The following is a 21,077-nucleotide window of genomic DNA, read 5'->3' on the forward strand; positions in this document are numbered from 1 at the left end:
ATTCAAGCTTATATCGTGTTTCTGTCTTCTGATATGTGAATTAGTTGCTAGGAATGTAATAGAAATTCTGTTTTTTATAGTTGGTGCTCAATGAGTACAATATTTTACATTCATCTTTTTGGTCTCTTTTGTGATAGTAGAGAAGTGTTATGTGTTTTGTGCATTTAGGATTCGAGTATTTAAGTAGTACTTATTCAAAAAGGTTAAATTTGTTTTTAGGATTTTGGTATATATACAGACAGGGTGTTGAATGTATGATCAAGGAAACAGATTTTCAATTAAATTGATTCCATACCAAATATTTTGTATGAACTCACACGAATTCTCTATGCTTCATTCATTATACTGCTAATACCAAAACTTCCTCAAAATAACAAATTCTATGCCAACCAATAAAGTAAACACATACTCCCTATTCATAAACTCTACTAAATCAATCCCAATAATGCATAACCCCATATCGCCATAATCCTAATGTATTCTCAGCAATAATACATACATGCAATTTCAAGTTCTATTTTTGAAAATGAACACCATAAATTCAGCTAAAGTCATCAAAGAGTGTTAAATTTCAGCATATAACTAAAGGAATGAACCCCAAAAGACAAGTGCAATCACAATAGTTAATATCTCAAAATCGTCAGGTCCACTAATCCGAGTTTGGCCTAACACTAAAATTATAATCCCTAAAATTAACACTTGAAATTAAAGCAATGCTTCAGTTGATGTTCTCCCAAACTACTTGTTATCCCAGTGCATGTCTTTGAATACGGATGCTACACATGTCCTGTAACTGCACGAAATAAAATAATAAAAACATTTAGATAACATATAAGCTAAAAAATAATTAATTCTAACCAAACTTACTATCCACAATGGAGTATTTCTTGGAAGACCTCGACCTCAGGGAGCAATTCAGGGAACATCGCTAAAACCTTATCATGATTGAGGTTATTGCCACTGTTATCCAAGTCCATCTGCAAAGTAAATACAACTAACATATAGGGTTTTGATCTATGCAAAACTGGATTTAAATACAGAAACGCAAAACAATATCATAATTAGGGCACTTTTAGGTCATAATTAGGTAATTTGTAGGTCATGCTAACAAAGCATGACCTAAAACGATCTTAGTATGACATTAAATCCAAATATTATAATATGACCTAAAATTGCTTAATTATGACCTTCCGTGTTTTTGGTTAATTATTGACCATTAGATCATCTAATCCTAGGGCTGAGATTTGGTCTGCATTTCTGGATTTAAACACATACTTATTTTGATCATCTCCCTATATATATATATATATATATAGGTCCATGATCAATTGAGATTTTTTTGGCTGATTGAGAAATGAGATTCAACATCAACCACTCATTTTTATTAAATGAGTGGTCCAGATTTTTCCACCTAAAAAATACTTTTAAATTAATTTATTATGAATGGGTGAAATGGTAATTTAATCCTCCAGAAGCCATCTTCTGGAGTTCCTTTATCCTTGCACAGGCCGCCGAACGCAGAGCAACAAGTGATGGAGCTTGTGAAGGAGAAGATCTTCTCGGTCAAATTGACGACGCTTCCGGAAGATCCACGCAGCGAATCGACCACACGCGCGGCCTCGTCGAATCTAATCGACTGGAACGATCGCACCATCCTAGGGCTGAGAAGCTCGTTGATGCAGATCTTCCGCATCTGGCGCCAGTAGTCGCCGTAGGGGCTGAAGGCGATGTCGATGTAGTTGTACCACATGATCTCCAAGGCCACGCCCGGCGGTCTGTTGGCGAAGCAGGGGTGCTGATCCTTGAGGATTTGCTTCGCGATATCCGGCGCCGGTATTTAAAAAGGCTTCTTCAGCTGAGAGATGATCGAAATTGGAGAGTTGACATGAAATTGATTATTCTCACTGAATTGAGAAGCCGCTGCCGCGGCGATCTCGCTTGGCACGCCGCTGCTGATTTTGCTCGCCTCCTTCGCCCTCTGCCGCTGCTCCTTCACGTGATCCACCACGTGCCCTAATAGCGCCGCCTTGTCCATCTATATTGATCGGAATCGGTCAATTCAGTGAGAATTTTGATTCGATTTTGATTCGATTCGAGAGAGACAGAGAAAGAGGGGAAAATACATTTTCGGATTTAGGGATGAGTTTGCGGAGAGTTGAGCGTTGATTCTGTCTATGCGGCGTTTCTCAGATGTTGTTTATTTATTGAAAATTTGAGATTGACTTTGATGTTTTGTTGACACATATTTGTGCTTTTTATTTGGGTTGTGAAATTTGATTTTGACATTGGACTGCAACTTTAGTAGTTAAACTTTACTGTTGACATTAAATAAAAAAAAAATACTTTACTGTTGACATTGCACATGATGGCATTGGCTGTTGGTTTTTGGGTGAACAAATTTGCTGTTGACATTATACTGAAACTTCAGTTGTAGACATTTGCTGTTGACATGTTGAAATGTAGGAGATGCTGGTTTGTTGACATTGTGAATTGAAGATGAAAATTTAGGATGACATTTTGTAGGTGCCTTTGGAGGTCTGTTGACATATTGACATTAGCGTTGCTACTGACATTTCTCTGAAATTTATGAATACATTATGGGATGTTTTTTGCTGACATTTGTGGAATTAGCATGAGAACATACCTTGAGCTTCGTAAGACAACTCCATAAAATACCAATTTGGTAGATGGGATTGTATAGAATATTGACATGTCATGTCAACTACGGTACATATCGTGTCAACTACACGTACAAGCCATGTCAACTGTGTTACAAGCCATGTCAACTACACGTACAACCATGTCAACTGCACATAGAAACCATGTCAACAACAATTATAAGTCATGTCAACTAGACATACAAGCCATGTCAACAATCCGACACATTAAAACACGAAATGACACTTATACCCCCGTGTTGACATAATGTGATAGTTGTTGACATGTCGTTAATCTTGTGGATTAGTGGCTGATATTGCATCTCATTTCTCAATTTAGCTAAATAATCTCAACCTAACAGCACCCTATATATATATATATATTATATATATAGGGTTTTGATCTATGCAAAACTAGATTTAAATACAGAAACGCAGAACAATATCATAATTAGGTAATTTTTAGGTCATGCTAACAAAGCATGACCTAAAACGATCTTAGCATGACATTAAACCCAAATATTATAATATGACCTAAAATTGCTTAATTATGACCTTCCGTGTTTTTGGTTAATTATTGACCATTAGATCATCTAATCTTAGGGCCAAGATTTGGTCTGCATTTCTGGATTTAAACACATACTTATTTTGATCATCTCCCTATATATATAGTAGTGATCTAGGGCAAGAGCCCCTTAAACCTATAACTAGAGAACAAATCACAGCTACAAGATCAACAAAATCAAGGGCTAGGGTTAATTTTCGAATTTAAGGATATATTAGTTCCATCGATCACAAATTTACTCCATAATAACAAGGCAGGAGTATTATGGTCATTGCATATCCAATTGAATTTACGCCACATCAGGTTAGGTCTGCAAAATTCAACGATTGCCAAGCTGATTTGATTGATTTTCGAATTTAAATGGCTCCACTACATCGGAGCGCAGCAACAATTTGAAATCCCTAATTTGAGGTAACGCCATGAAACTTTCGCGTGTAGACTGGAATTCGGTAGGTAGTAGGAGCAATTGGAAAGACAAAAGGGTAAGTAAACAGAGGAGAGGATGAAGCAGCAGTCATTGGTTAGCTCCGAATACTGGTGATGAACATGATAGGACTGAGGTTGGGGAAGGTGTTGAGGGTCGTGTTGATGGTGGATATGAAGCAGTATAAACTGGAGAAAGAGGTTGTGTGGAAGGGAGTTTGCGAAGTAGAGATGAAGATGACTGATGATAGTAATGTGAATGATTCCAAGGCATAAGATAAAAATCTGGTACTGAATTCGAGATAGCAGAAAGTGTTGATGATGAAATAAAAATAGTTAAACTTTGTTGTATGATTGGTTTATACAGTGATAATATTAGTATTAATTAGGTCAAAGATTACTTTTCTATTACAAGAGAAATTATTATGTTGATTTTGAAAATTATCCATGCTTTGTGGCTTGCAAGAGTGAAGTGAACTAATGTTAAGAGTGATGTGATTTGTAAACAAGAGTGAAGTGAACTAACGCTAAGAGTGATGTGTTTTGTGAACAAGAGTGAAGTGAACTAATGCTAAGAGTGATGTGTTTTGTGAACAAGAGTGAAGTGAACTAATGCTAAGAGTGATGTGGTTTGACTAATGCTAAGAGTGATGTGGTTTGTGAACAATAGTGAAGTGAACTAATGCTAAGAGTGATGTGTTTTGTGAACAAGAGTGAAGTGAACTAATGCTAAGAGTGATGTGATTTGTGAACAACAGTGAAGTGAACTAATGCTAAGAGTGATGTGGTTTGTGAACAACAGTGAAGTGAACTAATGCTAAGAGTGATGTGGTTTGTGAACAACAGTGAAGTGAACTAATGCTAAGAGTGATGTGATTTGTGAACAACAGTGTAGTGAACTAATGCTAAGAATGATTTTATTTTCTCATATCCATGAAGCTGCTGCAGCCGAAATAAGGTCAAAGATTCGTAAACAATAGAACTAATGCTAAGAGTGATGTGATTCGTAAAATCATAATAAGAGTGACGTGTTTTGTAAACAAGAGTGAAGTAAAATCATGCTAAGAGTGATGTGTTTTGTAAACAATAATGAAGTAAAATCATGCTAAGAGTGATGTGTTGTGCAAACAAGAGTGAAGTAAAATCATGCTAAGAGTGACGTGTTTTGTAAACAAGAGTGAAGTAAAATCATGCTAAGAGTGATGTGTTTTGTAAACCAGAGTAAAGTAAAATCATGCTAACAGTGATGTGTTTTGTAAACAAGAGTCAAGTAAAATCATGCTAAGAGTGATGTGTTTTGTAAACAAGAGTGAAGTAAAATCATACTAAGAGTGATGTGTTTTGCAAACAAGAGTGAAGTAAAATCATAATAAGAGTAAAGTAAGAAACAACTTTGTAAAAATTTTAATAAACAGTAACTGTGATTAGCAGATAAAATCATATTATCAAGATATAAACAACGAATTGAGGTCCTTGTGGAGTTGGCAAATGATGGAGTACGTACTAAACAAGGTACTAAACAAGCCCAACAGCAGTAAAGCCCATCAGCCTAAAGCCCAAGAAAGAGTATCAGTTCGGCATGACTAAAGAGTATCAGAGTTCAGTTCGGCACAACCAAAGAGTTCGGCCCCAGCCTACAGCTCGGTAAAAGCCAACCAAAAACTCTGCTCTCAGGTCGGCATCAAGCTCTACTCTCAGATCGGCAAAAGCTGCTCGGCAATAATTCAGCAGTTCGGTCTCAGTATTCGACCGAACTGGGAGATAGTGGACTCATGCAGAACCTCCACGACCTCCACTACACCCACGATCTATTTAGTGGTGTCAAGCAGTCATTAACTCATGCAGGATAGTGGACCCATGCAAGATCGCAACGATCTCCACGACATCCACTACCTAGTAAATAGCTGCATGCCACGATCTTGGTCCTTGGTATAAATAGAACCTAGATCAGATAGATAGGGTGACACATTCTCTCGATCTCTAGAGATAGAATACAAAATAGCAAGTCTGTATTGTAAGCTGTAGAAAACAGATCAAGCAATACAACTCTGCCCTCTTTTCTTCCCCGTGGACGTAGATTTACCTCAGTAAATCGAACCACGTAAATTCTCTGTGTCGTGATCTGCGTTTTTCCTGCATTCACTAACATCAAATTTTCGCGGATTCATCACTGGCGCCGTCTGTGGGAACCAGAGAACCAAATTTGTGATAAAGCGAATTTTTGACCCTTTTTCCACCCCAAAAAAAAAAAAAAAAAAAATGCATACCAGATCACATACCACCCGTAATACCGTTCGTGATCACCGTGAGGAAGCTAGTCCAGCTCGCAGGTCTGAAAAACGGCCTCGGGAGACATCTACCTCCGGTTCTCACGAAGGAGGAACAAGCCACTCCAGGAGTCATCGCACCGAATCTTCCCAGCAGCCCGATTTAAATGAAGCTGTCAAGCTGTTCTTGGCCGAGAAGCAGGAGGAGTTCTTAACCTTCCTGCAGAAGAGCCAACAGCCGGAGAAGACAACGGCGGATTCTCCCTCCTCATCCAGACATGAAAGTCACTACCGCAGTAGCGACGTGTCTTCCAGGAGAAAGAATCCTCAATCCCGACATGTTCCTGTTCCTCCTCGGTACCGGAACCACAGGAGAACTCCATCTCCTCCGTACCGAAGAGATATCGGGTTCGCCATGTACGGAGCATTAAAGACTCCGTTCTCAGACGATATTACCCGAACTCCTTTGCCGCGGAACTACCGAACTCCGTCGATAACCTATGACGGACTCGTGGATCCTCATGATTTCTTGGGACGCTATCAATATAACATGGCGAACCAGGGTCTCAACGAGGTCCACATGTGCAAGCTGTTCCCCGAGCTGCTCATTGGGAACGCCAGAAGGTGGTTCGATAGCCTTCCTCAAGGCAGCATTAGATCCTACCGAGATCTAATGGATGCTTTCCACAGGAGGTTCTTTCAGAAAGCGGAAGCCCGGATCACTTCGGCTCAGCTGCTTTCTATTCGTCAAGGTCGCGACGAAAAAATCAGCGACTTTATGACAAGATTCCACAAGGAATGCCTGCAAGTAGACGATCTCAACGATCTGCTTGTCATCTCGGCATTCCAAAATGGAATCCTGCCTGGAGCTCTCTACAGGAAGCTCGTTGAGTGCGGTCCGCAGACAGCTCAGGAAATGTGGGACATTGCGGACCAGTTTTCCCGTGCGGATGAGGCAGACCGTCGAAAACGGTCTTTAGACAGCTCATCCCGAGGAGACGAAAAGAAGCCCGATCATAGCGATCAGAGGCTTCCTCGCCGAACTCCTTTTGAAAGAATTCAAAGGGCACCGGTACAAGGCAGATTGGGACCACGTCTCAATCCTGAGAAGCCGCCCGCTCAGTTCGTACCCTTAAACAAGTCAAGAGCGGAAATTTTCGAACTACATTCCGATATGTTCGAAAAACCAAGGCGGATGACGAAATCGGCCGCGCGGCGACCTCAGGATCAATATTGCTCCTTCCATCAAACCCACGGACACGATACCGAGGAGTGCCGAGATTTGGCTGCAGGTATTGATGTTCTTGTGAAAACAGGAACGTTAAAAAAATACCAAAGCAAGCAGCCGAAAAAGAACAAAGGACAGAGAGGTGCGAACTGCAATCCTCAGGATCCGAAAAAGCATGAGGATTCCGAAGACGATGACGAGCCGCAATATGATGGAGTAATCCAGACTATTGATGCTCTCCCTGCCGGGAAGACTAAGTCGTCCCTAAAAGCAGAACGCAGAGGTTCCAATCAAGAGGAGCCAACACATAAAAGGCTGAAGAAAGACGAAGTGATTACATTTTCAGATGCCGATCCCGTCCCAGCCATCTCTCCTCACCAAGACGCTATTGTCATTCACGCCGGAGTGGCAAACAAACTGATCCACAGAGTATTTGTGGATACAGGAGCGTCAGTCAGCATTCTTTTTAAAGAATGTTTCGATAAAATGGAAGTGGATCCAGCTCGGCTCAGTCCGGCTCCACTTCCTCTGAAAAGTTTCGCCCAGGAGGACACCCGCCCTGAAGGTATTATCAGCCTTCCGATCACGGTGGGAAAAGCGCCTACAAGCTCCAATACGATGATCGAGTTCTTTGTGGTGAAAGCTCGGTCCCCGTACAACATCATCCTGGGGAGAGACTGGCTCAACACAGTTCGGGCCGTTTGCTCTACTTATCACCTCACCATCAAGATCCCTACTAAAGGAGGGATAGCGGTCATCCGAGGTGACCAAAAGAGAGCAAAGGAATGTCTACAAATTGCGCTTAGAAGTGCCGAGCAGTCAGATCGGCACCATCAAGCATAGCAATCACAGCAGCCGGAGTCAGAGGCGATGACCGAAGTCATATCGGAGCCGAACTCGATGACAGTTCAGCTGTATGAAGACGATCCATCCAGAACGGTTAAGATCGGCTTCGCGGGAACGCCTCTACTTCGGGAAAAAACCATCCAGCTCCTCAAGGAGTATAAAGACGTCTTTGCATGGTCTCCGTTGGACATGACCGGAGTGCCCCCCGAGGTAATCACTCATCGGTTAAATATTGATCCTTCGGTCCGGCCGATAAAACAGAAGCAAAGACTCTTTGCGGCAGAACGAAGTCAAGTCATCCATGACGAAGTCCGTCAATTATTGAAGGCGGATGTGTTATTCGAAGTGAAGTATCCTTCGTGGGTGGCCAATCCTGTCATGATCAAGAAAAAGGAAGGAGGATGGCGGATGTGCATAGATTTCACCGATCTAAATAAGCATTGTCCCAAAGATTGCTATCCCCTTCCGAATATAGATAAAAAAGTAGAAGCTTTGATCGGCTTCGAAATTTTCTGTTTTCTTGATTTATACAAAGGATATCACCAAGTGTTGATGGATGAGAGTGACGCTCCGAAAACAGCTTTCATTACCGATTTCGGCATTTTCGCTTATAAAAAGATGCCATTCGGTTTAAAGAATGCCGGAGCCACTTATCAAAGGATGGTAGACAAGCTTTTTCGGCACCTGATTGGAAAGGAGGTCGAAGTGTATGTTGACGATATAGTCGTCAAAAGCAAAAGCACTTCGGAGTACGAGCACAACCTTAAGTCCACTCTCAACGTGCTCAAGAAAGCCAACCTCAAACTTAATCCCCAAAAGTGTACCTTTTTGGTAGATTCGGGAAAGTTTCTGGGTTGTTGGGTTTCAAAGGACGGACTCAAGGCAAACCCCTCAAAAGTTCAAGTCGTTCAGAACATGGCAATGCCGAAGTCCATACATGACGTGCAAAGGCTAACCGGATGTCTAGCCGCACTGAATCGATTCCTTTCCCAAGCAGCCGAAAAGCAACTGCCGTTCTTCAAGGTGTTGAAAAAGGCACCGAAGTTCGAGTGGGGAGCCGAGCAGAAAAAGGCCTTTGACGAGCTCAAAAGTTATCTAGCCGAGCTTCCTATTCTCTCTGCTCCAACAGATGCCGAAGTGATCTTCTTATACTTAGCGGCATCCGATCAAACCATTAGTGCGGTGCTTGTACGAGAAGAAGGCCTAAAGCAGTTTCCCATCTACTTTACAAGCCGAGCATTAAGAGGTCCAGAAACAAGGTATCAACCTCTGGAAAAAATTGCTCTGGCATTAGTAAATGCAGCAAGGAGACTGCGGCCATACTTCTATGCTCACAAGGTATGCGTCTTAACCGATCTGCCTCTTCGGCAAGTTTTGACCAAGCCAGAAGCATCAGGCAGAATCGCCAAATGGGCCATAGAGCTGGGAGAACACTCAATCGAGTACCTACCTCGAAAAGCCATCAAGGGACAAGCCTTAGCAGATTTTCTTGCAGAGGCCAAGTTCGATCAAGCAATCCCTGTCATTGCCGAACAGAAAAATTCTGCCAATGCCGAACTAGCACAGCCCTTGGAATCCGAAGTAGAGCCGCCAGATTGCTGGAGCGGATTCGTAGATGGAGCTTCAAACAAGATGGGAAGTGGAGCTGGTATTTTACTCGTCGCTCCCGACGGACACGAGGTAACCTACTCACTTCGGTTCCTATTCCCCACTACTAATAATGAAGCCGAGTACGAAGCCCTCCTTGCCGGACTCCAGTTAGCGCAAAGTCTGCTCGTCAAATCTCTCAAAGTCCATTGTGATTCACAAGTCATAGTCAATCACATGTTGGGTACAAGTGAAGCCCGTGACGAGAGAATGAAGAAGTATTTGGACAAAGCGCAAAACCTCAGCCGAAGTTTCTCCTATTTTCGGATAATCCGTGTTCCCAGAGCGGAAAATAGCCGAGCAGATACCTTAAGTAAGTTGGCCTCAGATCCGAGCTCAAAGGCGGAAGAATTAATGCATCGAAGCATTGATGAAGCCGAGGTACATTCAGTGTCCAGCTCGCCGAACTGGATGACGCCAATCTTGCAGTATCTGGATCAAGGACAATTGCCCGAGGATAAGAGAGAAGCTCGGAAGATCACATGCCGAGCACTTCGGTACGAACTTCATGAAGGAGTCCTCTTTAGAAAGTCTTACCTCCAGCCGTTATTGCGGTGCGTAGGACCAGAAGAGACGGACTACATCCTCAGAGAAGTTCATGAAGGATCGTGCGGCAGCCACATTGGAGCTAGAGCTTTAGCTAAAAAAGTTCTAAGATGGGGATATTATTGGCCAACCTTGGTACAAGAAGCAGTGCAGCTCGTCAAGACATGCCCGAAGTGCCAAATCCATGCAAATATCCCAAGGATGCCGCAGACCGATCTATTCACTATGCAAAGCCCTTGGCCTTTCATGCAATGGGGCATAGACATAGTGGGACCACTTCCTCAAGCTCCTCGGCAAATGAAATTCCTAATCGTTGCCGTGGACTACTTTACGAAGTGGGTGGAAGCTGAACCATTAGCTACGATAACAAGCTCGAAGGCATTGGATTTCGTCTGGAAGAACATAGTGTGCCGATTTGGCATACCCCACATCCTCATCTCGGATAACGGGACTCAGTTCACCGACAAGACGTTCAAGAATTGGTGCCAAGAGCTGAATATTCAACAGCGGTTCACTTCGGTCTCTCATCCACAAGCAAACGGACAAACGGAGGTAACAAATCGTATCCTGGTGAAAGGGTTAAAAGCTCGGTTAGAACAAGCCAAAGGACAATGGGTAGAAAATCTCCCTCAAGTCCTATGGTCCTACCGAACTACACCCACAACCTCCAACGGTGAAACTCCGTACAGTCTTGTGTACGGCACTGAAGCCGTGATTCCGGTGGAGATCGGCGTACCCAGTCCCCGAACTCTAAATTTCTCCTCAGAAATGAATGACGACGGACTGAGAGCCGAGCTAGATCTTGCCGAAGAAAGAAGAGAATTGGCATGCATAAAAGCAGCCAAGTACAAGGAGCAAGTAACCCGGTATTACAACCAAAGGGTGAAGAAGCTACAATTTCAAGTGGGAGATCTCGTCTTGAGAAACAACGAAGTAAGCCGAGCAGAAAAGCTAGGCAAGCTCGAACCCACATGGGAAGGTCCGTATCGGGTGTCAGAAGTCCTCGGCAAAGGGTCTTACAAATTGGCTCACATGTCAGGAGAACAGGTACCCCGAACATGGCACATTTCCAACCTCAAAAAGTTCCATTTGTAAGAGACAGTCCGGTCAGTCAGTCTTGAGTCTTGTTCAGTCAATGTGCTTTATTTGGTTTACTTGGTCTTTATTTGTCTCTGTGCGTGTCGTCTCTTACAAATGTTACTGAGGTATCTTGTTCTTCGAAGGCTGATCCCCTTCTTAGAACATATATAAGCTAACGATTGTAAGTCAAAGCTTCTACAGAAGATACAAGACCACAATTCAGCTTAAACAAGCAGTTCGTCTGAAACGAGCTGCAACAAGCCAACAATTGTGAGTCAAAGCTTCTACAGAAGATACAAGACCACAATTCAGCTTAAACAAGCAGTTCGTCTGAAACGAGCTGCAATAAGCCAACGATTGTGAAGTCCAAGCTTCTAAAGAGGATACAAGACCACAATTCGGCTTAAAAATCAAGCACTTCGTCTGAAACGAACTGCAATGAAAGTCCGATTCTCGCGATAAAACTTGCCTGAATTAGGACTAGGGAAAGTCCGATCCACGCGATAAAACTCGCCGAATTAGGACAAGGGAAAGTCCGATCCCCAAATTAGGACAACGGAAAGTCCGATCCGAGCGATAAAACTCGCCAAATTAGGACACAAGCTTAGTCCGGTCAAAGATGTTTATTTCATCAGACCAAAGACGAGTCCAGTCAAAGATGTTTATTTCATCAGACCAAAGACGAGTCCGGTCAAAGAAGAGTTCACTTCATAAGACCGAGGACAAACATCAACTTACCCCGTACCTTTATTCAGAATGCCGAACTAATTCACTTCGCTTTCCGGGGGGGGTAGTGATGGAGTACGTACTAAACAAGGTACTAAACAAGCCCAACAGCAGTAAAGCCCATCAGCCTAAAGCCCAAGAAAGAGTATCAGTTCGGCATGACTAAAGAGTATCAGAGTTCAGTTCGGCACAACCAAAGAGTTCGGCCCCAGCCTACAGCTCGGTAAAAGCCAACCAAAAACTCTGCTCTCAGGTCGGCATCAAGCTCTACTCTCAGATCGGCAAAAGCTGCTCGGCAATAATTCAGCAGTTCGGTCTCAGTATTCGACCGAACTGGGAGATAGTGGACTCATGCAGAACCTCCACGACCTCCACTACACCCACGATCTATTTAGTGGTGTCAAGCAGTCATTAACTCATGCAGGATAGTGGACCCATGCAAGATCGCCACGATCTCCACGACATCCACTACCTAGTAAATAGCTGCATGCCACGATCTTGGTCCTTGGTATAAATAGAACCTAGATCAGATAGATAGGGTGACACATTCTCTCGATCTCTAGAGATAGAATACAAAATAGCAAGTCTGTATTGTAAGCTGTAGAAAACAGATCAAGCAATACAACTCTGCCCTCTTTTCTTCCCCGTGGACGTAGATTTACCTCAGTAAATCGAACCACGTAAATTCTCTGTGTCGTGATCTGCGTTTTTCCTGCATTCACTAACATCAAATTTTCGCGGATTCATCAGCAAACAAAATTTAGATGTAAGAAAATGATTATGAAATGAGACAATCGTAGCTAAAATTATTCAATCTAATTCAAATTGTATTCATATATATTCGTACTTTTTTCAAATTTTGAATGACAAAGTATGAACCTTTCCATTCTTATATCGGTGAAATCGAAGCTAATATAGTGGACTACGTACAAAGCATTCAATGATATAATTGACATCATAATTTGATTCATTTATATCTTTTTATTCACATTTTTCTCTGCCATTGCTTCGCTGCCTTAACAACATATATCTCCGCCAGAACTGATCAGGGAACGCCGGCAGGTTGAGGTCGAAATCCCGGTGACTAACAGTGGACCCCACCCCTTCCAACGAACTGGAGGCGGCGGCGGCGCCATCGTAGTAGTGGCAGCGCTTGTGCCCTCCCAAGGCCTGCCCCGTGGGGAAGCGCTTGTGGCAGATAGCGCACTTGTGGACTCTCCTTCCGGCGCCGGAGAAGGGTGCCGCCGGAGAGGAGGTGCAAGCTGCTCCGCCACCTCTTTCGTGAAAGAAGGAGAGAGTGTGTGTTTGTGTGTGAGTGTGAATAGTGTGTATGTAAAAATATGAGAATAAAGTTGATTCCTAAAATACCCCTATGCAGTTTTTATTAACTAAAAATGCTTACTTATCTTGGTCATTGGATTAAGATAATGAGTGGGTGAGATTTGTTCTCTAGTTATACACTTAAAATTAATTATATCTTGATCACTAACCTATATATATATATATATATATATAGGAAAATGATCAATACAAAACTTGATCTCAATACAAAATCCAGACCAAATCCTGACCATGAGATTTGGCAATCCAATGGTCAATAATTAAACAAAAACACGGAGGGTCATTGTAAAGCAGTTTTATGTCATATTATAAACTTTGGGTTTGAGGTCATGTTAAGATCATTTCATGTCATCCTTACTATAATGACGTAAAAATAAGCTTACAATGACCTAAAAATGACTTTTGTATGCTTGGTTCTGCATTTTTGTATTAAGAATGGTTTTGCATGGATCAAAACCCTATATATATATATATATATATATTAATCTTACATGCTCAATACAATTTCTCCAAAATCGGAGTTTATCCATCGAATGCGTAGAAGAATGTCTATCATAAGGCTCCTCGTCACCAACCTTCCCATGATTGAAATTGAAGACATCCCTACAAGTTTTATCTTTATGTTTCGAAACTTTTGTACTCCAGTTCCAATCACGAAAATAGTATACAACAAATAGGTTACCACCATGTTTTGGCTTTGGTAATTCATGATATAGTAGGCGATACACCCTACTCATGAAAACTATTTGTTCTTTCTGGGGCCAAAATATCGTCAAGTTTAGACCCTAAGTTCCCTTTAGAGAACCAGCCTCGGTGGTTCTAGTTGATAGCCTACATTAAAATATAAAATTCAAAAGTAAGCAAATGGTATAATTTGTAATATTATAATAAATGGGCAACTAAATTTACCTTGTTTGTAGCTGCATTAAGCACAACTTGTCATACTCTCTCAAAAAGGATTTCTGGATAGGAGGATTAGATTCCTCAAATGGATAAAAGAAAACCCTTTTCACTAGCTTCTTGAGATCCTCAATGTTATCTGATTGTTGGAGTGCTAACTTCTCACTTGGAACAACGTTTCTCGGATATCCCTTCATGTCGAAAAGTATTCCTTTCAAAGTATCATGTCTTGTGCTTTGGGGAGATCGTGTGCTTTTTATGGCGACACCTTTCAACAAATTTCCGTGGACGGCTTTTGCTCGGTGTATGGCTCCGAGGCCATTAGTGATGGAGCCAAGCACATTGTTAAAATCTTCCATTATATCCTTCACCCAATCCATTTTTTTGTTCTTACTATCACAGTATTTTCGGATTCTTTGACTCCTCATACTCCTATCCTCATCTCCTAATAGTTTATCCTCTAGCCACTCCTCTAAAGTGCAAAGTAAATCCTCTCATAGGAAAGATTCATGATCTTCGTCATAGCACAAAATACGTCATAGCACAAAAGTTAAGTAATGGGATTACCGATACTTAACTTGCCCAATACCTCATGGAAGCTTCTTGCATCGACAGCTTTCGTGAGTATATCCGCCAACTGATCTTCAGATCTCACAAAAGGAAGTTCTACCGTCTTGGCCTCTATATTGTCCTTGATGAAATGTCGATCCACCTCGACATGTTTTGTCCGATCATGCTGAACTGGATTTTCAGATATACTGATTGCCGATCATGTTTTGTCCGATCATGCTGAACTGAAATGGCCCCATAACATTCAATTCTATCCAGTTTTATCTCTCTCCAGCTCAATTAATAAACACCGAACACGCCCTTAATGCTAGTATAACTAATAGGAAAAAAGCTGATTTCAATGAAAAAACCCCAGAATAAATAGATGTAAAAGATGGAATGGATTATGAAGCTCTGCCCTAATCCTCTTCTGTCGGATTTTGAAGACGTTGATTTGAATGTGCAACAGCTCCGCCCTAATCCCATTCGGAGTTGAAGTGAAGTGCACTTCCATTTTTATCTGGTTTTCGACTCCACAACAACTTTCTTTACTAGGAGACTGCATCTTATGACAATAGAATTGACGAATGTAGGATATTTTCATATTATTCCCACCACCATTCTATTTTCGTGGGACAAAAATGCGCACTTTCCACTTGAGCTTCGTTTTTGGCATTATGCTCAAATTCTTCGTAAGAAATTATTGCCTGAATATACTGTACTGCTCATAGAGAGTGTGCGATGCACCTGGAGAGCTAATTGTGCCATGTTATGTTCCTACTCATTTCAACTGCTGACCTCCATATAAGCTGTCTGCTAATTTTTGGAGTTTCATATCCGTCAACATAATTTATTCCAGGTGTATCTTTTTCAGATACAGTTATGGATTTCCACAAAATCATATACAGAAACAACCAGCATGGAACTTCTCCGCGAAAAAAATGTCCAACACATTACCTTGACGGGCTGCTTTTCTAACCATTGACCAAGGCAGAACGCATCTTTGGAACATAAGCTTTGACTCTCCACCAGGTGAAATCAGTTGATGTTGCAACTTCCACTGCACCAGAAGGTTTCCGGCCACGCCTTCCTGGTCTGCGCTTCTGAGTGGTAGAAGATTGAGTTGACCCATTATCAACAAGCTTTATCCAATCTCCAGACACATTATGCTCAAGCTGTAAACAGAAAGCGTGGGTTGAGCATTTAAACTACAATTCTCGACAAGCAAAATCTGTCAACTTCAGGAGGAATCAGTAACCTGATGATGGAACACCTACCCTTGAGTCCCTGCAATTATGTCTCTTATAGCTAAACAACTACTACTATTAAGTAGGACCAGTAACCTGATGATGGGTACAAAAATAAAGATGCTTACTTCAAGCAAAACTACTTTTATTGCAATGCAATCAGTGGCTTGTTCAACTTCTTTGCGCCATCTTTTCCTGAAAGTGTCACTACGGAAGGGACCAATAAGTAGAACACCTAAGCTCTCCTCCATAAACATAATATATGTTGCGACACCAGGAAGCCTCCCATCCTTCTTCATAGAGCGAACACCAGCAAGTACCTTTCTGTTGGCATTTGAAGCAGCTGCATTTAATAAGCAATAGCATCCTCTCTTGCTTACCACATCTCTCCCTTGGGATCTCAAATAATTAGCCAAATTAGCAGCGAGATCTCCATGCAAATAATTATTTATATAACCACATGTTTTGAAGGAAGACCCCATGTATGAGCAACCATCACATGAATTTTGATACAACAGCTTGTCCACCATATTGTTAAGTTCCAGGAACGAATTGGAAATTTTGGCTTCTTGAGAAACATAGCTGCTTGGACCACTGTAATAATTGCTCTGGTTTCTTGTTGAGTGGGCAACAACTTCTGTCACATTTGAAGTGCTTTGTTGGCTCAAATCATTGGTATCAGTAGGCTGACCCATTAAGCCACTGTAGGAAGTGGGTCCATTGGTGTTCACAATAATACCATATTGCTCTTTAGCATAATCTGTGTTACCCAACTGAACAGGTTTGGCCACCTTATCCGAAGTGTTCACACATTGGACAGGTTCAGGAACACAGTTCATAAGACTTGAAACAGTCGTATCTGCTGCACTAGTAGTGCTGATACAACTTCCAGTGTTCTCAACCTCAGTCGTCTTCACAGTTGAATTGTCCAACAGATTATCCACATGATCGGTACATACACCACTTTCTATTTCAATTGTTAATTGTACACCGACTTCAGTCATCTTATTGAGAGGTACAATTTCCTCAGGCAGTTGCCAATACTGCACGACCCCCATGCATATTTCTGAATATATGGCAACATGCTCTGCTTGGAGAGCCCTAGGAATGTCGCGTCTATTGTAGTATCTCAGACAAATTTCAGAGTCAACTGAGGCCTTCAATCTGCACATATATTCCAGAAAAATCAAAGCATATTAGTGAAGATAATAAACTATCACATTAGAAGAGGCAGCTGAGAAACCTCAGATAATGCCAAGGAGAAGAGAACAGACCAAATTCCACATGGGCACAAACAAAATTTCAAGTCAAAATTAGAAACATACACAAGTAGATGTCACATGTAGCAACAAATACTTGTCCATATGGATAGACACCAAAATTATATCCTCCTCGTAAGGTTGTTCCTTGCAAAATTTTTGGTTCAGTCGCCTTTATTTTACACTCAGGGCAATACTACCATGAACCTTCAGGCATATGCATCTTGTTAAGTCCCACGCATCTTGAGTGGTAGGACAATGGGCATCCATCACAGCAAAGCAGCAAACCATCCATGCCACAGATGCGACATTCATCACCATTAGCATCATCATCAGCAGAACTTTCCGATCCGCCTACTTGAATAGAATGCCTATCAATAGAAGACTTCATCTCATATGCATCTTGTTCTCTATCCTTGAACCCAGAGGCTCTAGGATGTCTTTTGGATGCACCAGTAGGTTTGACCACAGTATTCGTATCCATGTCTTCCTACTTCTGATTCTTCACGCATATCCATTTCTGCTCTCAGTTCTTCAGCATCCAAAATAAAATCACACAAAATCTGCAAAACAATTAATTTCCTCTCTCTCCAGCGAATGGACATAAAAATCCTTCCAGTCAGGGCCATTTTTGGGATTCATCACCATTAGGTAATGGACCAAGTACAGTGGCCAAGTTAAGTTGTCCAGTAAGGTCCAGTCCAAGCACCTATAACAGTGTGTTTGATACACAGCAAGTAGATGCTAAAGAATAATTTAAACAAGCACACAGACAAACAAGATCATTTTTACCAAAATGTTTGAAAAAGTAAATGTCAGGATAGTAGTTCCAAAGTAACCAACACAACATATTCCAACGATAGGAAATTAATTTAATAGCTAATGCAAAGCTGACATGAAGCACAATTTCTAGATTCCAGTCCCTTGTATGAAGACAGCACTAGCAAACAGGGAAAGAATAAACAAGATTATTGTGCATAAATATTTATACAACCCCGCTACCCTCTAGCCCACCCAAAAAAAGGAGTATGAAAAAACAGATCAAGACTCATGATACATATTGAAATCATAACATAAATTTTAGTGGGGTACCTCATGCATTTTAATGCCAGCTCTGAACCTTCTGATGAGAGCCTCTTCAAAACATGCAACATAGCAACAGGAATGGAGTCCAACAACGACAAAGCAATTTAGTGCTCCTACAAAACAGCAGAACACTAAATGATATGTTCAGAGAGGAGGTGGGAACACCAATATGCCCAGAAGACTGAGGCAACTCTGGAGGTGGAACAAGTATGTCTGTCTTGATCTCGAGTATCCTCACATGAATCATTTGAGGAATCGGCATCTGCATTGCTATTACCATCATCATTGTTCTCTACTACCAAGTCTGCGGCAGCTTCACCACTCCTCTAATCAACTTGATTCACATTTTTCTGGCTCTAGCGTCTTCTCAACTTTCCATTTACATCTTTAATTGGCAGTAACTTGTCCAATCTCTCTTTCTTCTCATTCAAATCACATTCTTCCACTATAATAACCTTCACTTCACCACTATCCAAATCCTCAAAATCTCCATCCTCATAGTTTACCCGAGACAAACCTGAGTCGTGAGACATTATCTTCCCCGAAAACAACCCACTTCCCTTAAAAAATTTCCGCACTTATCTTCCCTCGAGCCTTAATGACCTCGTCGACATTATTCTCTTCCCATCACGCCCCTCTGTGCTTTCCAAATCACGATTCTTCCGTTTTCTCCCCCGCGGTTCAGGCATCGCAGACTCCATTATACAACCAATGGCAATCAAAATCCTCAGGCACAATCCCTAAATCTAATTCAACATTCCACCTTCTCCTCCCCAAATATCTCAGCTTCTCTAATAAAAAACCTATCACATTTAATCAACAAATCTCTCAGCACATTCGCATATCAATTAAAATTAAACAAAAACGAAAATAATAACCAGATGCGAATTTCTAGACGGCACATTAAAAGTCTACATCTACACCCAGGAACAAATTTAAGGAATGGGCTGAAATAGAATTTTTTTTGGAAAGTAGCAATAGATTATAGATATATTGAAAAAAAGTGAACTTTCCGATGAGAACTTTTCATTTTCCACATTTAGAAAAAGCAGCCTCAAGTCCAAATTTTCATGCTTAATCGTGTTTCAACTTAATAAATCACAGTAATACAGTGTTGTCCTTGTTTCAATCTCTCCTAGCAGCCCGCCTCCGGCCAATTGGTTTCTACTAATTTTAAGGAGGAACGAACAAACATCTCCTCTCCGGATTCTCTTTTTGGATTAATCATCTTTCCTCCCTTATTCTTCACATTTTTGTTTATATTCTTAATCACATTGATTCCAATTTGTTTCTCATTTGCCCTAAATCAATTGGTTGCTTCATGGATCATGTTACATTGTTTTAGCTTTTGATTCATCATGTATCCTTGTATGAAAGAGTTATTGCTGATGCTTATGTTTTTGTTAGTTCGTTGTGTAAGTAATGATGTGATGATCATAGTAAAGGGGAAATTTTCTCGTACATACAAAATGTTTCATTAGTGTTTCAATTTGATACAAAAAGTTTTAAGTTAGCATGTATCATACAAAATGTTTTGTTAGTGTTTTAAAATTAATACATTTTTCATTAATTGATTAACACCGTTAACTATTATGTTTTATTCAAGTAAATAACAAAATAAATAGGGTAATCCTAAGAAGATGAACCATACTAAGTATAATACTTCCAATTGTCCGCTCCAAAAAAAAAATTTGGAACTTCTCCAAGGTAATCTTCTTACTTTGAAGCATAGAAAATTTTCAATTTTGCTTTGTTTGAAACGTAGGAATCTAGTTCAACATGTCGTGAACTTCTATTGAAACAACATAGGAATTTTTGTTTAAAATTCTCATCTTTTACACTTCTACTCAAGTGTTTGCTTCTGCATGTGTTTTCAATCAAGTTATTTTAGTTTTTGGATGGAAATTTAAGAACATGAACCTCTATGGTCTCTTTTGCGAGGGATTCTTGGATGATCAGTTTAGTCAGCTTCAAATTCTTCTTCAGATGAAACCAATTCTAATTTTGTGTTTGAATTTGTTTCCTTTTAATCAATTATTTTGATGCCCCATGTTCATGAGTTTAAAGACAAGATGCAGCTCTATTAATAATGAACAAAGTGTTTGGGATGCTTGTAGCAAGTGAAGTAATAATATTTGCTGTCAAAACATGCTTAAGGTGCTGCTGTAATACTTGCTGTCATAACCATGTTTAAGGTGTTGCTGTATTTTCAAGATCATGAGTGACGTTTTAGTGTGGAAATTTTTGTTTGGTTGACAAAGATTGTAACTGTGTTTGAATTTTATTCTTATGTTTGTAACTGATTCAAAGTCTTTCTCATGAATGAAAATTGATATTAACAGAAAAACTAACTGTGTTAATTATTGGTATTAATTTAAAACACTAACAAAACATTTTGTATGGTACATGCTTACTTGAAACTTTTTGTATCAATTTGAAACACTAATGAAACATTTTGTATGTATGGGGCAATTTCCCCTCATAGTAAAATGATAGGATATGTTGTCTAGAAAGGGTTATTGCCGATGTTTATGTTTTTCTTAATGTTTGTCACATGATTTCCAGTTTGTTTGTGTCTGATTTAGCGTTCTCATTTCCCCTACAACGATTATATTATTGCATTTGTTATCGCTGATGCTTATGTTTTTGAAAGAATATCAAGTTGATGTTATTGTTGTTTTTCTTAGTATGACGTGAGATGGTTTGTGGT

General features: G+C 40.7%; 1 protein-coding gene across 8 annotated transcripts; it reads right to left on the minus strand.

Moving 5' to 3' along the window:
• Nucleotides 1-13,772: 13,772 nt before the first annotated feature.
• LOC121745150 lies at nucleotides 13,773-19,559 on the minus strand. 8 transcript variants are annotated; one of them, XM_042138949.1, is made up of 5 exons: nucleotides 18,374-19,551; nucleotides 17,348-17,990; nucleotides 16,151-17,186; nucleotides 14,236-15,950; nucleotides 13,773-14,157 (listed from the first exon to the last, which is right to left on the minus strand). In XM_042138949.1, exons 3-4 carry the CDS (start codon nucleotides 17,078-17,080, stop codon nucleotides 15,750-15,752), a joined length of 1,131 nt encoding a protein of 376 aa, XP_041994883.1. In that variant the 5' UTR covers nucleotides 17,081-17,186; nucleotides 17,348-17,990; nucleotides 18,374-19,551; the 3' UTR covers nucleotides 13,773-14,157; nucleotides 14,236-15,749. The 8 variants fall into 8 exon arrangements, with proteins under 8 accessions (XP_041994883.1, XP_041994878.1, XP_041994884.1 ...); XM_042138944.1 differs by lacking the exon at nucleotides 17,348-17,990 and having other exon boundaries at nucleotides 18,374-19,553; XM_042138950.1 differs by lacking the exon at nucleotides 18,374-19,551 and having other exon boundaries at nucleotides 17,297-18,352.
• Between the last annotated feature and the right edge of the window lie 1,518 nt (nucleotides 19,560-21,077).

The sequence above is a fragment of the Salvia splendens genome, chromosome 8 (genome assembly GCF_004379255.2).
Source record: "Salvia splendens isolate huo1 chromosome 8, SspV2, whole genome shotgun sequence".
In the NCBI taxonomy this organism is placed as follows: Eukaryota; Viridiplantae; Streptophyta; class Magnoliopsida; order Lamiales; family Lamiaceae; genus Salvia; species Salvia splendens.